This window comes from Mustela lutreola, chromosome 4, assembly GCF_030435805.1.
Source record: "Mustela lutreola isolate mMusLut2 chromosome 4, mMusLut2.pri, whole genome shotgun sequence".
NCBI lineage: Eukaryota > Metazoa > Chordata > Mammalia > Carnivora > Mustelidae > Mustela > Mustela lutreola.
This window is the reverse complement of record NC_081293.1, coordinates 175,194,011-175,215,373: the sequence shown is the minus strand read 5'-3', so window position 1 is coordinate 175,215,373 and position 21,363 is coordinate 175,194,011. Positions and strand designations below refer to the sequence as shown.

The window sequence follows — 21,363 nt, the reverse complement described above, 5'->3', positions numbered from 1 at the left end:
AAATATATATTTATTGAATGTTTATTATGTACCATGTACTATTTTAGGCATTTCAGATGTGGTAGGAATAAATTTCCACTGCATATGGCTTATATATTCTAGAAAGGGTGATGCACAGTAACAATATAAGCAAGATAATTAGATAGTGTATTAGAAGGGGATAAAGACTATGAAGAAAACAAAACAAAGATCACAAGGATTGCGGGGTAAATTTCCTAGCCGGGCAGGCCGTAATGAGAAGGTAGTATTGGAAGGATGTGAAAGATGGAGCCATGTGCCCATCTGATGGAATGGTTTTCCTAGAAAAGAATTAGAACAGCTACCTAAGCATGGAGAGGATTTCTCAGAACCACAGGTCGGTTCTGAGAAGTGAGAGGCTGTGGGGTTCTCTGGTGCAGATGAAAGGCAGATAAAGGACTTCGGCTTTTATATTTTTTATATATACACATATGTGTTCACTCAGTTTGTTGTGCTTTTCTCTCGTTGACTTTTTAGCAAATGCCTTCTTTGACTACAGTCACCTACCATTTTGGGTTACTTACTTCCGCTTCCCTGCTACCACTGCACTTGGCACAGACTCTTTTAGAACACTTACCAAATATTAATGCATCTTTTCATTATGGTTCAGTAAATTCCAGGATGTAGGATCCCGTCTTACAAATTATGTCCCGGTAACTAACACATCATGCGTACTCGATGAACGTCTGCAGAGGTAAGTGGGGAGAAGTGGTGTGATCTGCTGTCACTTCACCTGAGGAAAAGTGGATGATGTACTTCCGAAAGGTGAAGTGGAAAAGGGTTGAGATAGGAAATGGCCTCACACTGCAAAATGCTTTGGCGCATTAGACCGAGAATACTGATATGCTTGCGCTATGAATTAACCCTTGCTGCTACTCGATCACTTAGATGATATGATAGCTCCAGAGAACCACTCTCATTTTACTAAACGCTGCATCGTGGAAGGGAGGTTGAGGAATTCGCCAAAGGTTAAGCCGAGTGCAGGTTCTGTCACAGCTTTCTGGAGATTTGGAGTATTTCCCCTCTGCCTTTGGGCAAGCCGTCAAAGGCATTTAAGGGCAGGAGCCGAGACACAACCCAGCTAACACACACCAGCTTCCTCCAGCGCCTGCTTTAGACGCTCGTGTACTCATTGCGCATGCGTCCATTTTCCGCTTAGAAACGGGCGGGGTACAGCCTGTGCCCCGGTGGAAATCCCGAGCGAGGCTGACCGAGTCTGTTTCCAAGGTGACGGTGTGGCGGCCTCGGTGGTGGATTGAGCGGGTCTGAGCGAGGTTCCCAGAGGGCTGCGCGTCCCCGTCCTGTCGGCGCTGTCATGGCGGGTTTGCTGAAGAAGGTAAGGTGACTGGAGGTCACTGTTGGACTTTCGGTCGTGGGGGTAGAGTCAGCCCGAAAGCCTCTCATCCCACGGGTGACGGCCGGAACTGGCGCGGGCTTGCCGGGGTTTTGCGGGGACTCCTTCAGCTGTGTCCTCAGAGATGACGGATTTCGTAGCTCCGCCCCAAACTAGTGGCTCTGAGAGACCGATCGCAGGGTTAGGCCGGTTTTAGCCGGGGGACTGGTGGTTTTGCGCGGAATTGTCTGCAGCGTGACTCGTGTTTTGTTTCCGAACAGACCACCGGCCTTGTGGGATTGGCTGTCTGTGAGAGTCCGCACGAGGTACGTGCTGCTGCATTCCTGACAGCGCGAGGACGACCAGAGCGCTGTGGCCTTGTTGGAAAGACCAGGGGGATGTGGACATTCAAGCCTGAAATTACAGCTCAGCCCGAGAGCTGTCTTGAGACCGAGCAGTGCCCACTTCGTTGATCGGTGCCGTGTGTTGGTGTCGTGCGTGCCCCCCCGATCTCGTTCTTCAGCCACTTCCCTTGCCAGTTTCTCCGTAGCCGTCTGGTGGCTTCGCCTGTACTTGTTGGAGGGCCCTCCCGTCCCTGTAGCTCCATTTTCCACCTTAACCCCCGCTTCACATTTTCTGCCTTAGGTGCCTCAGATTCCAGCACACTGGCTTACGGAATATATCGCTCTGGCAACTAACCCCTGTGTCATCAGTTTTCCCTTCTAGTGGGAAGGTTTCCATCTAAAACACTTCAAAAACCTCCTCCCGCTATCCCTGACCTGCCTTGAGTAATCACACCATTTCTCTCCTCCCCTTTATAGGTGATTGGAAAGAGTTATCTATACTTAACTGTCTCCATTGTCTCTCACTTCCCTTTGAATCAATTCACTCAGATTTGGCTACAACTGCCCTTTTCAAGATCACCATGATTTCCGTGCTGCTAAATCCAACGGTCACCTCACGTTTCTCATCTTAATTGACCCATTAACAGCACTTGCCACATTTGGCGCTCGCTGTCTCCCATCAAGCATTTGGGGCTTGGGGACACCTCAGTCTCCTGCTTTTTTGGTTATCCCCCCGCCCCCACACTTTACTTTCTTCTCCTCCTCCTATTCTGGTTATTTCTCATATCCCCACTTACAAATTTTGGAGTGCTAAGACTTAGTTCCTGGAACTTTCCTCTGCTTATATTTGTCTCCTTGTCTGGACCCAATCTAGTGGTTTTAAATACCATTTATACACTGATAACTGTTGGATTTCTGTACCAAGCAGGGACCTCTCCTTATGAGAGTCTTCTCTATTTAATTGCTTAGTGGATATCTCCACTTGAATGTCAGGCAACCCAAACTTAAATGTCCAAAATTGGGTTCCTGTTCTTCTGTGTAAAATCTGCTCTTCTTTCAGGCTTGCTTACCTCAATGAATGGCATTTCCATTCTTGTACTCACTCAGGTCAGAAACCTTGAAACCATGTTTAATTTCTCTCTCTTGCTCACACCCCACAGTTAGGACTTAGTTACATCCTCTAGGTTTCTACTTTTAACATATATCCAGATTTTGAGTACTTCTCACCATCTCCTCTGCTGCTACAGTGTTCTCAGCTACCATCATCAAGCTGAAGCATTTGCTTCCTAACTGCCTTTCCTTCTTTGTCACGGCTTCACTTTAGTCTTTTTCAACCAAGCTAGAGTCAGCTTGACACATATGAGTCTGGTCATGTCTCTCAGCAGAACCCTCCACTGGCTTTTGATTTCACTTGCAGTAGAGAAGTCCTAATAAAGGCCCTCCAGACCGCTATTTAGCATTCCGAATTCTAGTAATTTATCTTGCTCATTGACTTTCTCTATTAGAAGGTAGGTTTTCATGAAGGCAGGGATTTTTTATTATTTTATTCACTGCTAGAACTAGGATGAGCACATGGTATGTGCTCAGTAAAGATAAGGTTTGTTAAGCGAATGTTGTGTAGTTCTTAAGAGTTCATAATGACTCATTATTGTCTAAAACGGAACTCACGGTTCTATATTCTAGCCACATGCTGTCCAATAAAAATATAATGTGGGTTATAAATATAAACTCTGTTCGTAATTTTAAATTTTCTAGGACTCACTTTTTTTAATACAGAAAAAGGTAAAAACTAGTAATTTTATTTAATATATTTAAAACATGTTAATGTTTTATTTATTTTAATAAAATGTCCATTCCAGTATATAATCAATATAAAAATTAATATATTATACTCTTTTTTAATACTAGATCTTCAAAATCCACTGTGTATTTGTGTTTATAGCACTTTTTAGTTCTAACCACATTTCAAGTGTTTGATAACCATATTTGGCCAGTGACTATTGGGCAGCAAAGTCAAAGGAAACTAGAACTATATACTAATTACTTTATATTCCTTTTATTTTTGCAATTCAGTCCTATGTGTGTATTCCATGTGTAAGGTTGTCTTTTCCTACATCTTTAAGTGTCCAAGTCCTGTCATTCCTCCAGGTCTATCTCAGACACTTCTTTTTTTTGAACTTTACTCTGATACCTGCTGAAGTGACTCCCTCCAATAGAACAGTAATGCTAAGATTTATTGAATGTTAATGGGTGCCAGATACTGTTTTAAGCTATACAACAACCTATGAAGCAGATATTATTAACATCTCCATTTTAGAACCCAAGTCTGTTAACTTGACCTCTCAATTGCCATATCCTTTGCTAAAATTAAGAAGAAATGAGGCTGAAAATCCATGCATAATTCAGATTATATGTTCTCTGATAATTTCTACATTAGTATAGTTAAAAAATACTCTCTTATGGAACGTTGTATCAAATGTCTAAATAATGTCTAAATATGCAGATTACTTTTTAAGAAAAGCAATTCTTAGAAGCCCTGAAGGTTTATTTGTTTATTCATAATGTATATTGTGAATATATATGAATGAAACTAGGTATTAGCACCTGTGGATTTTATACAATTAAACTAAAACATTTCAAATTAAATACAAAGAAATAATAAAAAATTCTTTATCATGTATGTGTATTTATGATTATACTTACTACTTGTGAACATTTGTGAATTAGCATCTGCTATCACAGCTTCTTACATGTGACTTTATCCAGACTGCTGTGTGTGAACTTGAAGTTCAGTGTGCTTCAATACAGGCTGTACAGTGATTCAGTTCTCTTGTTACTTTCCTGTTAAGCCTGTGGTGAAACCTTCATTCACATGATACCAACTCAGTTATCATAAGCTGAAGTATTAGGACTACATTTAGTTAAATTTGATCATCCTGATGATTGTTGTTTGTTTTACTTATGCAGAAATTCAGATAAGAAAAATTGAAAAAAAAATCTGATTTTGTAGTGCTTAGAATCTCAATTTGAGAAATAATGATTTAGTAAATGAGTTGATTTTCAGATTAGATCATTAGTAATAAGTTAGAATGCAGTTTTATTTTTACTTAGTATCATACCTTTGGCTTATATACAACTTCTGTTGTTCATGCAATGTGAAAAATATCCGTATTTCTACATTTAACCCTTGAATAGCACAGGTTTGAACTGCTTGGGTCTACTTATATGCACATTTTTTTTCAATAAATACAGTACAGTGCTGTAAGTGTATTTTCCTTAAGACTTGCTCTTTCTTTTTTTAAAGATTTTATTTATTTATTTGACAGAGAGAGAGATCACAAGTAGCCAGAGGAGGGGGCGGTAGGGTGGGGGGTGGGAAACAGGCTCCCCGCTGAGCAGAGAGCCCAATGGGGGGCTCCATCCCAGGACCCTGACATCATGACCTGAGCTGAAGGCAGAGGCCCAACCCACTGAGCCACCCAGGTGCCCCTCCTTAAGACTTTATTAATAACATTTTCTTTTCTCTAACTTACTTTATTGTAAGAATATAATATATGATGCATACAACATATAAAATATATGTTAACCAACTGTTTGTGTTATTGGTGAGGCTTCTAGTCAACCGTAGCCTACTAGTTAAGTTTTGGCAGAGTCATAAGTTATACGTGGATTTTCAACCATGCCAGGGACTGGCCCCCAACCCCAGCATTGTCCACGAATCAACTGTACTTACATTTTTCCTCAGTTATAAAGGTGATAGATAGTGCATAGACATGAAGAAATTTCAACAAGGAAGAGTTAAATGCTTTTTAAAAAACAGATGTGAGGGGTTTTTGTTTTGTTTTGCCTTTTTGTAATTTGTGAGACTTTCTGAAGTATTCTGTTGAATCTTAAGATGATATTTTAAACTGGAAATGTATATGATTTGTCTTTTCAGAGGCTAAGAATATTGTACACAAAGATTCTTGATGTTCTTGAGCAAATTCCTAAAAATGCAGCATATAGGAAGTACACAGAACAGATTACAAATGAGAAGCTGAGTATGGTTAAAGCGGTAAGTAGCTGACTTGATTTTGTTTTCTTGGATATATGGTTTCAATGCAATATTAACAAAAAAGTTGTTTATTTTTTGCATATTCCACATATGGAATATACTTTGCTCTTTTCTGTTCTTTGCTTTCCTTCCATCCTTTGTCCCTTCATTCAGCAAATTCCTTTTTACTAAATGCATTCCATGTGCAAGCCACTGTTAAATACCATAGTGAAATAACCACATTAGGTCTCTTCTCTAAATTCACATTGTTCTTTTTACCTCTCTTCCTGATCAAGTCCTTTATTGATTATTGACTTATCTATAGATATAATAATCCTTACCTCTTTTCTCTAGTTTCAGTGTAGAGAAGAATGAAAGCAAAACAAAAAATGTCTGTTGTGTTTAAAAAAAAATTCTCAAAAATAACTGTTTTAAAAAGTGCTTTGTTGCAGAGAGGACCAAGTCAGTCTCTTAATTACCAAAAATTGTATCAAACATTGTTATGAACTGACTCTGTCCCCTCCCCCCATTCATATGCTGAAGACCTAACCCCTCTCCAGTGTGGGTGGAACATCTGTAGAAGTGATTAAGGTTAATGGGGTCCTAAGATTGAGCCCTGATTCAGTAGAATTAGTGTCCTTATAATCAGAGACAGCCATGTGAGGACTCAATGAAAAAGTAACTATCTGCAAGCCAGAAAGAAAGCTTTCATTAGAAACTGACCTTCTTGCACCTTGATCTTGGGCTAACAGTCTCCAGAACTGTGAGAAGATAAATTTCTGTTGCCATAGAGTCTGTGGTATTTTGTTGGCAGCCCTAGCAGACTAATAGAAGCATTTTATAGGTTTTATTTTTTTTTTTAAGATTTTATTTATTTATTTGACAGAGAGAGATCACAAGTAGGCAGAGAGGCAGGCAGAGAGAGAGAAGAGGAAGCAGGCTCCCTGCTGAGCAGAGAGCCGGATGCTGGACTCAATCCCAGGACCCTGAGATCATGACCTGAGCTGAAGGCAGTGGCTTAACCCACTGAGCCACCCAGGCGCCCATTTTATAGGTTTTAAATCAAAGGCCCTAGCCAGACACACCATAGACTGCTACTAGTTCTTTTATACCAAACTATATTGCACTATTATACAATTAAATTTCTCAATTATTAAATTTTCACACTAGCAATTATTTCATGGACTTTTGTAATTTTCCAGAAGTGTTCAAACTCTAAAAGTAATTTACATGTAAGTAATAAGTGGTCCTAATACATTTTTCTTATTATTATGTTACCATGCTCTGTAGTCCAAAGAGAATAATTATTTTTCCCTAGGTATGCAGCAAAACAGTTTGATTTAGAACTTTTATTCTTAGCTTGGCAATTCTGAAAGTGGCTTACAGATTAAAGTCTATAAGGGGAAGTTCAACATTTCTTTTGATTTCATGTTTTCCTTAAGGTAAAACGGGCTTCGCATTTTTTTTTTCCATCACAGAGTAAGAAATTTCCCTTTCTCTTTTCATGAGGTAAAGCTCTTTGAGTCTTTCTCTGCTTTCCTTCTCCATAACCTTATCCCACTTTAATCGTTTTTCTCTATTTCCCTTTTATCCACGGATTTAATTAACTTTCAGACAGCCTCAAAATGTATTTTCTTAAAAAGAAAATTCTTATCTTTATATCTTCCTTTATTTTTGCCCTCTTTTTCTTTTCTCTCTTATCCAGTGTCCACCAAAGAAGAGTTTACTGTCATTACTTTCACTTACTAGTTAAAATAGTTTTCTCTGACTTGGGCTCTTTTAATTGCTGTTTAACTTACCGGTCCATGTGTAGTTCCATCATAATTCATTATATGCCCCACACTGCCAATAGAATGATTTTTTTTTTTTTTCCAGTCTATAAATCTGATCCAGGTTCTTCCTGTGGTTTCTTGGTTAGTGTTTCTCAGATGCAGAATTTAAGAATTTTTGCTGAGTTAGTTGTATGAAACTCTCCTAACTGCTTTTATCTCCAAGCCTTTGATGTACAGCCAGGTTTGGGAACCACTGACTTACATGTTAAAGTCCTTAGAGTGGTATGGAAGGTGCTCCAATGTCTGACTCTGGGTTATCTTCTGAATCTTACCTTGTCATTTCCAATTTCATACCCTAAACTTCAGCAATACCAAACAGCTGATAATTTCGTGATTTACATGTAATTTTATTATTGTGTTTCTTTGTATTTTCTTCTTCCTGGAATACCCTTACCTTGTCTTTCTGGCTTATTCAAGGCCTCAAGATCCGTTACTAACTATGTAAAGCCTTTTCTTATCTTCCTAAGTAGAGATTAACAACTTCCTTGCTTTTCTTACATTGTACCTGTCACACTGTATTTTATTTATGACTTCTCTACTAGTCCATAAGCTACTTATGATTGATGCTTGCATTCCTCTTTGTGTCCCAAGAATTGAGCATAGTGCCTGGTGCTTATATAAGATCCTATAGAAATTTTTGTCTATCCAAAAGGCTTCATACAAATAGTTTTAATAATCCCAAGCACCGTATAATAGTTGTATCCTCATTCCTGTTTTTGGTAAAATTATTACAGATTTTTAACCCTCAATAGAGTCCTATATGAAGTCTTCAGTAAATATTGTTATGATTATAAAATATCTATTTACTAAGCCTGAAATGGAAATAAAAGTAAATATTTTTTCAGATTATACTAGGGAGGTAGAATATTGGTGAAAAGTATTGGTTTGTGGCCTGTCCAAAATTTTCATCTCAGCTCTAATATGTATTTGCTGAGTGACTATTGGCATATTGTCCATTTCTTTTTCTCAGTTTCCTCATCTAAAATTCGAGTCTAATACCTACTTAAATACTTACTGTTAGGACTGAATGAGGTAATTATGTACAATGTTTAACACAGTTGCAAGCACATGGTGATCAGTACATGGTAGCTTATTAAGTTTAAGGACGTTCTGTCACTGTTAAATAGAAGTCATATTATTAACTTACCTTCAGTAAGACAAATTTTGAATTGTTTTCCTAGCACAGGATTCTCTTGAGTTGGAAATACTGAACCTTCTTTGCCTTCTTTTCTTCACTCTCCTGGGTCTCTTAACAGTGACCACCTTTCCTGTTTTGCTTTTGGAGTTCGGCTTTAAAGCTCAGTTAATTCTGGGTTAACCAGTCTTTCTCAAACATGTTCATCTGCTTTCCTCCACCTTCTTTTCTATTTTCATTTATTCAAGAAACATTGAATGCCTTTTATATGCCATGTAAGTTTGTAGGGATGGAAGCCAGTGCCTATATGACCAGGAACAAAGTAGATAAAAATCCCTGCCTTCTTGGAGATTACACATTAATGGTGGCAGGCAAAGAAGTAAGTAAGTTAATAAAGAAGTACATTAAATAGCATGTTAGAAAGTAGTTAAATGCAGTGAAGGAAAATGAAAAGAGAATGATGTGTATATAGGTGATGAGGGATGTTACGATATATATTTGTTTCCTCTGCCTGTCCTAATAAACTTGGCGGCTTAAAACAATAGAAATTTATTCTTTTACATTTCCAGAAGCCAAAAATCCTAAAATTAGTACCAAGGGCCCAAATCAGGGTATTGACAAGACTGCGTTCCTTTTAGAGGTTCTAGGGTAGAACCTGTTCCTTGACACTTGCAGCTCTGGTGGCTTTCAGCATTTTTGGTTTGTCATTCTATTTTTTTTTTTTTTTTTAAAGATTTTATTTATTTATTTGACAGAGAGAGATCACAAGTAGGCAGAGAGGCAGGCAGAGAGAGAGAGGAGGAAGCAGGCTCCCTGCTGAGCAGAGAGCCCGATACGGGACTCGATCCCAGCACCCTGAGATCATGACCTGAGCCGAAGGCAGCGGCTTAACCCACTGAGCCACCCAGGCGCCCCATTGGTTTGTCATTCTAATCTCTGCCTCTGTGGTCACATTACTTTCTCTTCTCTGTGCATCATTTCACTCTGCCTCTGTCTTTAAAGGATTTCTGTAATTGTATTTAGGGCCTACTTGGATAATTTAGGATAATCTCTGTCTCAGGATTCTTAATTACATTTGCAAAGTATTTGCCCCACAAGGTAACATTAATAGGTTTTAGGGATTAGGTCATAGACATTTTGAGGGGCATTATTTAACCTACCACAGTATAAGTTACTATCAAGAGTGGTCCTCACTAAGAAGGTGATACATGAGCTAAAACTTGGATGGAAGTGAAGGAACAAGCCATGCACATATCCCTGGTTAGCCAGCAGATGCCCTGAAGCAGGAACGTGCCAGTTCCTGTAGAAAATATCTTTTGTTTTTTTTTTCTCTTTTCATTCCTTTTGTGGGTCAAAAGACCATCCTTTTTACACCTTACATATGTGTAAGAATGTATAGAACATGGCTTCTGGATCTCACAAAGCTCAGTTTACTAGCAATAAATACATGTCATTGTATTTTCTAGGTAACATATTAGCATTTCTTTTTTATTTTAATTTTAATTTTATTTTAATTTTCTATTTTAATTATAAGCATTTCTTTTCTATTTCTTTCTATTTTATTGAAGAATAATGTACAAAAGAAATATGCAGAAATCGTAAGTGTAGAGCTTGATGAATTTTCACAAAGTAATCACACCCATGTTAATACCAAATCAGAGGACATTTTCAGAATGCCCAAACCCTCTCTTTTTACCCTCCAAGTTAGTGCCCTCCTAAAGATAACTACTCTTCTGACCTCTAACACCATAGGTTCATGTCACCGGGTTTTTTACTTTCTATAAATGGAATCTAAGTCTGTGCTTTTCTGTGTGTGATTTCGTTCATTTACTATTATGTTTGAGAGAATCATCCATGTTCTTGCATCTAGCTGTAGTTCATGTATTCTCGTTAGGTAGTATTCGGTTATATCTAAATACTATATTAATTAATTCTATATATGATTATTTGAATTATTTCTAGTTTGGGGTTATAATTTGTGCCGCTGTGAACATTCTTGAACGTGCCATTTGGTTAATGTATTATACTTTTCTGTTTGGTATATACCTAAGAGTGGAATTCTGGGTTGTAGAGTAGCATTTATTTTGAATACTAATGCTCTCAGAGGAAATACAGGAAATACTAAGAAAATAAAGTAGTATTTTAAAATCTGGATTTTATTTATTTATTTTTAAAAGATTTTACTTATTTATTTATTTGACAGAGAGACACAGTGAGAGAGAGAACACAAGCAGGATATGTGGGAGAGGGAGAAGCAGGCTTCTTGCTGAGCAGGGAGCCTGATGTGGGGCTTAGTCCCAGGACCCTGGGACCATGACCTGAGCCAAAGGCAGATGCTTAACAACTGAGTCACCCAGGTGCCCTAAAATCTGTATTTTAGAAAGACTGAGGTGGACATCATATTTCTTACTCTTGATAAGCAAGTTAATATTAAGACAGAAAAACAATAAAATAGTAAATGAAATGGGTTTCCACCAGATATTTGGCAAACATTAGTAAGGGCTTAATAAAATAAAAATTAATTATGTTTGCTATAATAAGTGCTATTTTATATTTGGGTCTTTTAATTAGGATATTGAAACATTTAGATATTGTGCTTCTTTGTTTAAATCTTTTTTTCTTTTTTTCCCTTAAATTGTAGGAACCAGATGTTAAGAAATTAGAAGACCAACTTCAGTGTGGCCAACTAGAAGAGGTTATTCTTCAGGTAAATAAAAAGTTGAATAGCTGTTTGGCTTTAAATGGTCAGAGGCACAATACTTAGAGACACAAAACTGACTTTCCAGAAAAAAAAAAAACCTAAATTTCTTTATTTAATCAACTCTCAAATATAAGAATAATTGCATATAGGAAATAGTTCTGTCATGTATAAATCAATTAAATATTTATCAGTAATTATAGTTTGAATTTATGAGGCTTCTGTTGGAGATTTGGAGTTGGATACACCTTAAATTTACTCTCTTAGCCTTTAGTTCAAAGTAGTAACACAATATTACTATTATTTGAATAATTTTATCTTTTTAGATACATACTTTTGTGTTTTAAAGGCTTCATATATTTTTAATATAGAGAAATACAGGTTTTTTGAATCACAAATCATAAAATGAAAATGTATTTTTATATTTTACTTTGATTAACACATCTGTGCCTTTTTTTTTTTTTTAAGATTTTATTTATTTATTTGACAGAGATCACAAGCAGGCAGAGAGGAAGGCAGAGAGAGGGGAGGAAGCAGGCTCCCTGCTGAGCAGAGAGACCAATGTGGGCCTTGATCCCAGGACCCTGGGATCATGACCTGAGCCGAAAGCAGAGGCTTGAACCCACTGAGCCACCCAGGCGCCCCCTGTGCCTTTTTTTAAGTTGTGCATTTTTTCCCCCAATTATTAATAAGGTTAAGCTTCAAATATGTTCTTGTATTTTGTGTTTTATATATTACATCATTCATGTATTTACTCTGTCGTTTGTTTTTTCTTAATATTTTATTTATTTAGGGTGTGTGGGTGGCTCAGGTCATGAACGCAGGGTCCTGGGATCGAGTCCCGCATTGGGCTCTCTGCTCATCAGAGCGTGTGCTTCCCCCTCTCTCTCTACCTGCCTTTCTGACTACTTGCGGTTTCTCTCTCTGTGTGTCAAATAAATAAATAAAATCTTAAAAAAAAAAGATTTTATTTATTTATTAACATTTATCTTCTATATTTCTTTGAATGTTTTTTAAAATAAAAGAGATATTAACCTTAAACTTTTGCTATATTATCTGTACATTTTTTCAGTCTCTTCTTTGCCTTTTGACTTCAACTGAATATTTTCTCTCATATGTAAAGATATTTTAAATTTTTATTTGGTCAAATCACATTCCCTGCTTTGCCCCACCACTTCACCACCCACCTCCCTGCCACAGTATTATAGGTTTAGACGTCTACTCTTAGACGCCATCTGACACTCAATTCTGTTTCATTTAATTTTTTTTTTTAATTTAAAGAAAATAAAACCATTTCTTCAGTTTTATTAAAGGACAAATAAAAGGATATAGTGGGCAAGTATTGGTCATTAGGGAGGTATATCACCAACAGACATGATATACAAATTCAAAAGAATTGTTAGATGGCTCTGTTAAAAGAGGAATAGGGCATTCATACAGCCTTTTATGAATGTAGACTATTTTAGTCATTCAAAGGCCTATTTTCTTGGCCTTCTATTCATTCACCAGCTGTTGTACCATATGGCAATTTACTGCCTAACTTACAATTGTCCTTTTCCTCTTCCTTTCTTTGATCATGATTAGTTTAACTTACACATAAATTTATTATGCAGTTATAGTTTCAGGGTGCAATAGCTATTTTTAAGTCAGCTGTGCCATCTCCACAATTCCATAGGCAGTGTTAAGGTTGAATTTTAGTAATGTTTTACTTAACCTAAAATATTTAAAACATTAATTGAAACCTATAACCAATATAAAAATATTGTTATATTTTATATTCTTTTTTATACTAAGTCTTTAAAATCTTTTTTGTATTTTATACTTGGAGCATGTCTGAGTTTGAACTGGCTGCATTTCAGATGCCTAGTCAGTAGTCACATGTAGGTAGTAGCTACCATTTTTTTTTTTTAAGATCTTATTTATTTATTTGACAGAGAGCGAGATCACAAGTAGGCGGAGAGGCAGGCAGAGAGAGTGGGGGAAGCAGGCTCCCTGCTGATCAGAGAGCCAGATGCGGGGCTTGATCCCAGGACCCTGAGATCATCACCTGAGCTGAAGGCAGAGGCCTAACCCACTGAGCCACCCAGGTGCCCCAGTAGCTACTATTTTTGACAGCCCATTTTTAGAGAGATGATAGAAGAAGGAAACGATACTGTGTTAGAAGTAAGGAAGAGAGCAGGAATGGGCAATAGCGGTCTCATGCAGCTGAGTCCAGCTACCTGAAATGGGGTTGACCTCATGATGCTATAGGGTTAGGTACCCTCCCCACACTACACGATGCCTTTGGGGCTTAAAGAAAGCATGAATGGTCAACAGACCCAGGCCAAAGGGCTGTCAGGGAAATAGCCATCGTTAGAGATATTTTTAATTAGTATTTATACTATTTTCTCATTTTAGTATTAGTAAATCCCTCTATCCTCAGACTGCTATTAATCTGCTTTTTAACTCATTGTTTGTATACATTTTAGACTTGATGCTAAACATAGATTGGCGGTTTTGCCCCACTGGCATAAATGAGGCATTGCCTTTCTTAAAGAATTACAGTCTGTGATGGAATTTGGCACTTACTCTGTATTTGAATTCCTTTTCTGACATCCTGACAAGTGTTTAACAGTGTTCTTCTAAGTTAGCAGGACTTGTCATAGGTCTTTTTGTTGTATAAAAATGTGAAATAAAAAGAACCTAAAATATTTGTTAAATAGTTATAAATTTTTTTGAAGGGAAAAAGTTAAATGTAACATAATCTGACTAATGAAATTAATTCAATCAGTAAATTTTGTGCATCTATGATATTCTACACTCCATAGATCATTGTTTTACAAACTGTGGGTCAAGTGATTATGGGTCAGGAAGTCAGTTAGATGGGTTATGACTAGCATTTAAAAAAAATAATAGAAAATAATGTATCCTAGCTAGTAAAGGTAATGATAGTTTTATGTGCATATAATGGATCCTTTAGTAGAATTTGTTGTGTTTTACTGTGGGCCATGATAAAATAAAGCTTGAAAGCCATTGACATAGATAAGAGATATTCTTCTCATTCTCAAAGAATTTATAGTCTAATGATGAAACAGACAATTAAGATTGAAAATTCACAAAGTAAATTTTTGAACACTCTAATAGTGTTCTTGCTCATAATTATGTAGCTATGAGAATTAAGATAATTTTATTAATAGTGTTCAACATTTGATGGTAGAATAGCTTATTAGGTAGTAACATGAAAATGGTTTTAATAACTGTATTTCAATCATTAGCTATGATAAATATCTATTAGTGTAATCAAATAATTTTTTAAAAAACTTTTATTAACAGGCTGAAAATGAACTAAGTCTGGCAAGAAAAATGTTACAGTGGAAACCATGGGAGCCTTTAGTGGAAGAGCCTCCTGCCAACCAATGGAAATGGCCAATATAATCATCATTAAATGATTGGTGTGTTGATGGGAAATGGATGTAATTAAATGTTCTGTTATATTAAAAATGTTTCTATATTATTGACATCTTATAATCAAGAAAACTAATATGGAACATATTTAGGACACTTCTTAAAATTGATGACTATGGTAATAGGTTCTTGTGAATCCATTTTTGATATGTAAAGCATTCATTTAAATTATCTCAAAGATTTTTTTGTTATTTGTTTTTTGCCTTTTTTTTACGGAAAGGTTGTAGAAAGATTTGAAAGTTAATTGGAAAAATTCCTGTAGATTTTCAGCACAGAAGCCATAACAAAAATGTTAAGTATTTATAGTGGTGTCTTCAACAGATCATTTAATGATTTTTATCCTGAAAAAACAAAAAAACCAGGAAAGATAGTTATTATTATTGTTTAGACAAATTTATAGGTCACTAAAGTGAAGTAGTAAGAGTAAAAGCCATCAAATTATAGTTGTACAGTTGAGGAAATTGATTTGGTATTTAAAAGAAAAATGTCTTTCTTGAAAGAAAAAATTTCTTACAGTGGTAGTTGGAAAAGCTTTTCCATTTGTGTTATTTAAAGAAGTTGGCTTTCTGTTTCTTAGCCTTTAGTTTTCTTGATTAACCAAAGCTTACAGGATAGAGATTGAGTATATGTAAAAGGAGAGATATCAAGAGTTTCTAAAGTTTATCTGACATACAGATAGGTTTATATTCAGAACATCTTAGTCATACATAGGTTGTAACTTCAAAGTGGAATCACGAGGTAGTTTTCACTAAGTTTCCAATATTGAGTGTAGTTGAGTATCAAACCTAAGATAAATGCTAATTCAGGCAAGGAAAGAAACAGTTGGCATAAATTATTTTTCACATGTCCTCAGTACTTAAATTTGGTATTTTTTAGCTTCAAAGATAGTACTTTTGTGTGTGTTTGTACACATATGTTTTTGTGTCTTTTGCTATCCCTTGTGGCAAAGCAGAATCATTCAGAATTTTCAGAATGAGAAAATTTTTTTTTTCTGATATATTTCTTCCCTTACAGAGCTGTAAATTGAATGGTAAATAAGCATTAATTGAGGTGGATTGAATTACTTTTCAGCAGTCAGAATGCAAGAGAAGGCTTCTGCGGGGAAAGTGGAAAAGCTTTAGAGGGAGTCAGAGGTCCAGGGGTTCTCATCCCATGGTTCCAGTGCCATCAAGAGCTCAAGTGGAGGCAAGTTGTCAACCTCTCAGATTGACCTATTTCTTCCTTTGTAAAAAAAAAAGTAGAACTTATGATTTATAACTTCCTTTTCAGTCCTAAATACTTGCTTTAAATATAATACATACTTATAGATGTAAAAAAAAAATACATGATCTTAAAGCATATCTGTATAGATAATTTAAGCTGATTTCCTAATCAACTACTTGTTTTTTAGGTCCTTTGAGCACATGAACACAAAGATGGCTTGATGTCTCTCTCAGACTTTCTAGTCTCACCTCCCACGATTCTTGGGCATCATGTATTTTACAAACCGGGTTCCTGTAGCTAATAAAAAGGGAACCATATTGATGTTTGCATTAGAAATGCTAGTGGTAGAACAGTAGTAGTATAGTAATAATATAATAATAATAACTAGTATTTGTTAATGTTTGCCAGGTACCGGTCTAAGTACTTGACTAATTTTACTCTTAAATCTGCACTACAACTCCTAAAAGAGTGATCATGTAAATTATCTCCATTTCTCCAGATAAGGAAACCAAAATTCAGTGTGAGTACTGTTCTGGAATCATAGGCCACTATAGGCAACACAGGCACCTTGGAAAAACAGGTGAATAAGTGGTGTAATAATGAACCGAGGTCCTGTAGCTAGCTAGTAAGATGTGGAGCTAAATTTTGAATCTGGGAGTCTTGCTACAGAACTCATGTTCCTAACCATTATATTATTTTTATGAATATTCTTGCATTGCTGTCACTCCTGCCTATACCATAGGGACTGTACTAAAATAACCTATTTCTTGCTTTCATGATTTGTTTTGTCAAAATGACTATAAAGAACAAATAGGAACAAAGATAGTAAACTGGATTTCATTTTGTAGAAAAATCTTCATATGGATTATAGGTTGATAATATAAATGGGATAGGTATTTAAAAGGCATTTTTGTGTGGGGCATGTTTCTACATTTATTAACTGCCATTCCAACTGCCCATACACCTTACATCTGATAGTTTTTACTCCTTCAAAAAATTTTCTGGTTGCTCTATAACGTCCAGATTAGGCTTTCCTGATCTCTTTACAAGTGATTCTTCCATTTAAAGATACTCAGTGTTGCTGAGTGGCTTCTAGACTAATTTGAGTAATTTTCAGAATGGCCCATTTCAATTCCTCCTAGGCTTTTTAGGTTTCATTCAGATTAATCACACAACAGACACTTCAAAAGGAAAAGAAGCTAATCAGTTTGAGCTTTGCAAACAAGAAAGTGGCAGCAAAGTTGACATTCCCTTTCTTCTATCTGTGAACTGAGTGCAGAATATTCAAATTTATCCCATTCTTTCCTTTGGGATAGAAATAATTTGTATCTAGGATGATACATAATTTTTTGTTCAACCTGTAATGATTTTGAGAGATCAAAGAAGTAGTAATAATGTCATAAAGGTAACAGGTATAAACTATGACTATCATGGGCTAATGGTATGTGGCACCCACTGGAGTAAGTAAGGCTCAGCGTTGGGGGGTGCCATAATTTCCACACCAGAAGTTACAGAAGTGGTCTTATCTGAGTAGAAAGGCTGTGATGTCAGCAGTGGCAGCCATTGGGAGCCACCAGGCCTCAGGTTTCGTGTGTCCTGTCATTCTCCATTTTTCTACTTCCTCCCCACACCCCAGCTTCTCAGAATTGGGGGATGGAAGAAAAGGAGCTTACCATCATCATTCCCTTTTCTAATCTTAAAGTGCAGTTAAAGAAGTGAAGCTAATTGAGCTTTTTGCTGCTATTATAATGGAAAGCGGATTTATTTTCAAGCATGGCAGTGAGGATTAGCATACTAGATAAAAGTAAGATCAGTCTTTCATAGCTGACTTTGGGACCTCGTACAATGGGAGGGTTGCTGTGTTGCCTTCAGAAGTTAAGTCTTCATCTGATGCTTTAGCAGGCTTTTGAAACAGATTCCTGTTGGAATTCCTTCTGCTTTCAGGATGGTGTTCCAGATAGTTTATGTTCTTCTGTATATCCAGGAACTCTTCCATGAAGTCTAAGAGATCAGTTTCACTGTTTTCCAAAGCCAAGATTTTCAGGTCTTAAAGGACCTTGCTTCACCTGTGCTCCAAAGGCAGAGCAGACTGTTTGAGAGTTGCCATTTCCCTGTTACCTACATCAGGCCTCAATTGCTGGAAGACATATCCTGCACCTAAATGTTTTCTCTGTCAAAGGGAGGAAATCAACAATGTTCTTTATGGGAAAATACCCATATCTTGGCTAATACTCACTTTTTCTTTTTCCTCCCAGGCTCTATGGTTATATAAACAAATAGGAATTAGAGAAACCATTTGTCTGAGTGTGTTCTGATGTCTAGGGTAAAGCAGCAAATCGAGTAACATACTATGAGTATTTTCCATCTGAGGGTAGAATTTCCTTTAGAACTCAGTACTTAATGGGATGATAGCCTATGCTATAATAATAGTAACACTAATGATTTGCGAAAGCGGTAAATGAGAACATAAAAGTTTGGCTTACAGGGGGATGAAGAAGTTTATTTTCTTTTTTAAAAAGATTTTGAGAGAGAGTAGAGAGAGAGAGCACAAGTGGGGGTGAAGGGTAGAGGCAGAAGGAGACTCTGCTGAGCAGGAAGCCTGATGCAGGGCTTGATCACAGGACCCTAAGATCATGACCTGAGCCGAAGGCAGATGCTTAACTGACTGCACCACCCAAGCACCCCTGAAGATGTTTATTTTTAATATAATTCACAAGAAATCAAAGTGGGAATGTGATACATGATTTGAATTTATGATAGGGACTGGAGAAATTTATTTGAAACTCAGTATTTAGAGAGGGAATAAACCAAAACTCTACTTAGTGAAAGAAAATAGTGAGAAAAACAGTGAATTCAAATAGGTTACCCCTAAATCCTAATGTCTTAACAGAAGTTTGTTTCTTTTTCATAGTGCATGGCTAATGAAGGTTGACAGTTCTCAAAAGAGTTACATAAGGGATCTGGGCTGAGGATGGTGCCATTTCAACTCATGCTTCCATAACCATAGGGCAGGGGAAAGGGAACATACCAGTCACACACACACACACACACACACACACACACACAAAAGACAAATTTTTGAATGTGCTATAACACTCAAATTTACCTTGCCACGCATTGCTAATAAGGAGTTTGTTATCTCTGTCTGCCAAAAGAATAAATAAAGTCTAAAATAAAATTAGATTTTTTTTTAGATTTGATTTATTTGACAGAGATCAAAAGTAGGCAGAGAGGTGGAAGCAGGCTCCGTGCCAAGCAGAGAGCCAGATGTGGGGCCAGATCCCAGGACTCTGGGATCATGACCTGAGCCAAAGGCAGAGGCTTTAACCCACTGAGCCACCCGGACGGCTCTAACAGCGAGTTTTCAAAGTGATCTTTCGGTTTATATTAGTAGCTAAGTTTTTGTAGTGTGCTTAGATGGAATTTATGATGAATTAACCTCTTTCTGTTTATGACTATAAATGAAAAGCACTGCAGAGATTCTTTTTTGGAATTTCTCGTGATCTTCAAATATGTCTTTTTCAGATGACCATTTTAGGCATTTCTAAATGGCTCTCATACTCATACTATTAATCTAAATGCCTCTCATACTCACACTATTGTATGACAGAATATTTCACATCATTCTCTTTTCTATACCTGGATAAAACCAAACTTTTTCATAACTCATTTGGAAGTAAAATCTGACCTGAATTGACATAAAGCTATTTGTGATCTTTATCTCACTTTAATGTGTGAATATGAATATATTTTTGCACAGAATTCTTAATGTATTTGATTCTGGATTACTTCCCCAGATGTACTGACAGTGTTACAGAATATACAGTATATGCCCATATCACCTTTAAAAAATCTGAATTAATTTAAACATATCTGTCCCTTAAAGTTTCAGAAAAGGGACTATGGATCTGTATTTATATAGTCTCTTTAAACAAGCTCATAGAGGTATGGTCCAAATTTAATCCAAAGGCATAATTTTCAGGTTTTCTAAATTCTAATATTTTCTCTAACTTATTTATTTGTAACAATGGGAAATACTTTGAGATGCTTGATTTCATAAAGCCACTAGGTGGCATCTTTGTAGAAATAAAAGCGCATTAAAAGAAGTATTTATTATATAAATAAACTGAGATAAATAAAAAGTAGATGTGTCATGAAAAAGATAAGTAATTTTGGGCAATAAATCCTGAGAAAATGCACAAGTTTATTGTGAAAAGTAAAATATAAAATGAAATTTAAAAATCACTTATCCACTTTCAGAATTGAGAGCCTTTTTCCTATTGGTTGTTTTCAGTTTGCTTTCACATTTATTTTGTGTAACCAAACAATTATATATTTGTGTGTATATAATATGTGCGCATGTGTGTGCGTGTGGGGGGGGATTTTGCTAAGTAATAACCATTTCCACCTGCAGATACTACCTCAGAAGCCTACCAATTTAGGCCCATATAGTAAGACTGAGTTGTATAAGATCATCTCCACAGCCAACCGTAAATAAAATAGGAACATACAGTGGTTATCAAGTCACACTTAACACTGTGAAGTACTTAGAAGTTCTCTACCACCAGGTTTTCTTCCTTCCATCTCCTGCCTGTATGCTTCAACCCAGTTTTTTCATACTGTCCCTAACATTGAGGACAACAAACAATACATTTTAAAGAGACCAAGAAAGAAGAGTCTTTAGAACCAGTGGAATTCTCATTACTAATAAAAGATACATTACGATTTACCTGGTTTACCCATGAAGAACTAACCCGAGCAGTTAAATGAATGCTTCCCCCGTCTTTGCTCTTTACGCATGGTGGCTTCATGAAGTGATTTAAACACATCTGCTCTTATTTAAAACCATTATTAAAGCTTGTTATATTTGAGAATGTAATGCATATTTTATATTGTTCTGGTAAGAAATCTGTCATAAAATGGAATGAAGACATTGGGGAAAAATGAAATTGGACATTAGGAAGTTATTGAGGAGATGAGAATGCAGTTTCAGCAGAATGCTATAAAGGACTGAATGTTATGGCGGAAGAATGGATTTGTACTACAGACAACAAAAACTAATCACTTAATCTTACATGCCTCTTAAATATCAAAGGGTGTTAAAGCAAACAGCATAAAATAGTGGTTTAGGATGGAGGCTCTGGGATCAGACTGCTTGGGTTTAATCCTGGCTCTCCTACAAAACCTCTCTGAGCCTTAGTTTCCTCATTGGTAAAGTGAGGTTAATCAATAAAATCCTTGTAAGAGTTAAATTAGAAATATATGTGAAGTGCTTAGTAACAAATAGTATTAGCTATTATTATGAAGCCACATGATAGTTATC

General features: G+C 36.4%; 1 protein-coding gene across 3 annotated transcripts; it reads left to right on the top strand.

Moving 5' to 3' along the window:
- Positions 1 to 1,229: 1,229 nt before the first annotated feature.
- NDUFA5 (NADH:ubiquinone oxidoreductase subunit A5) lies at positions 1,230 to 20,390 on the top strand. 3 transcript variants are annotated; one of them, XM_059171730.1, is made up of 6 exons: positions 1,230 to 1,354; positions 1,633 to 1,677; positions 5,633 to 5,749; positions 11,337 to 11,402; positions 14,706 to 14,824; positions 15,912 to 20,390. In XM_059171730.1, the coding sequence occupies exons 1-5, from the start codon at positions 1,334 to 1,336 to the stop codon at positions 14,805 to 14,807; spliced, it is 351 nt and encodes a 116-aa protein (XP_059027713.1). In that variant the 5' UTR covers positions 1,230 to 1,333; the 3' UTR covers positions 14,808 to 14,824; positions 15,912 to 20,390. The 3 variants fall into 3 exon arrangements, with proteins under 3 accessions (XP_059027713.1, XP_059027712.1, XP_059027711.1); XM_059171729.1 differs by having other exon boundaries at positions 15,909 to 20,390; XM_059171728.1 differs by lacking the exon at positions 15,912 to 20,390 and having other exon boundaries at positions 14,706 to 14,873.
- Positions 20,391 to 21,363: the final 973 nt, after the last annotated feature.

Bases quoted from the DNA above. Each gene is read 5' to 3' on its own strand.
- NDUFA5 (XM_059171730.1), top strand. From the start codon at position 1,334: ATGGCGGGTTTGCTGAAGAAG. The intron at 1,678-5,632 runs GTACGTGCTGCT...TTGTCTTTTCAG, and splicing joins TCTGTGAGAGTCCGCACGAG to AGGCTAAGAATATTGTACAC. The intron at 5,750-11,336 runs GTAAGTAGCTGA...CTTAAATTGTAG, and splicing joins AGCTGAGTATGGTTAAAGCG to GAACCAGATGTTAAGAAATT.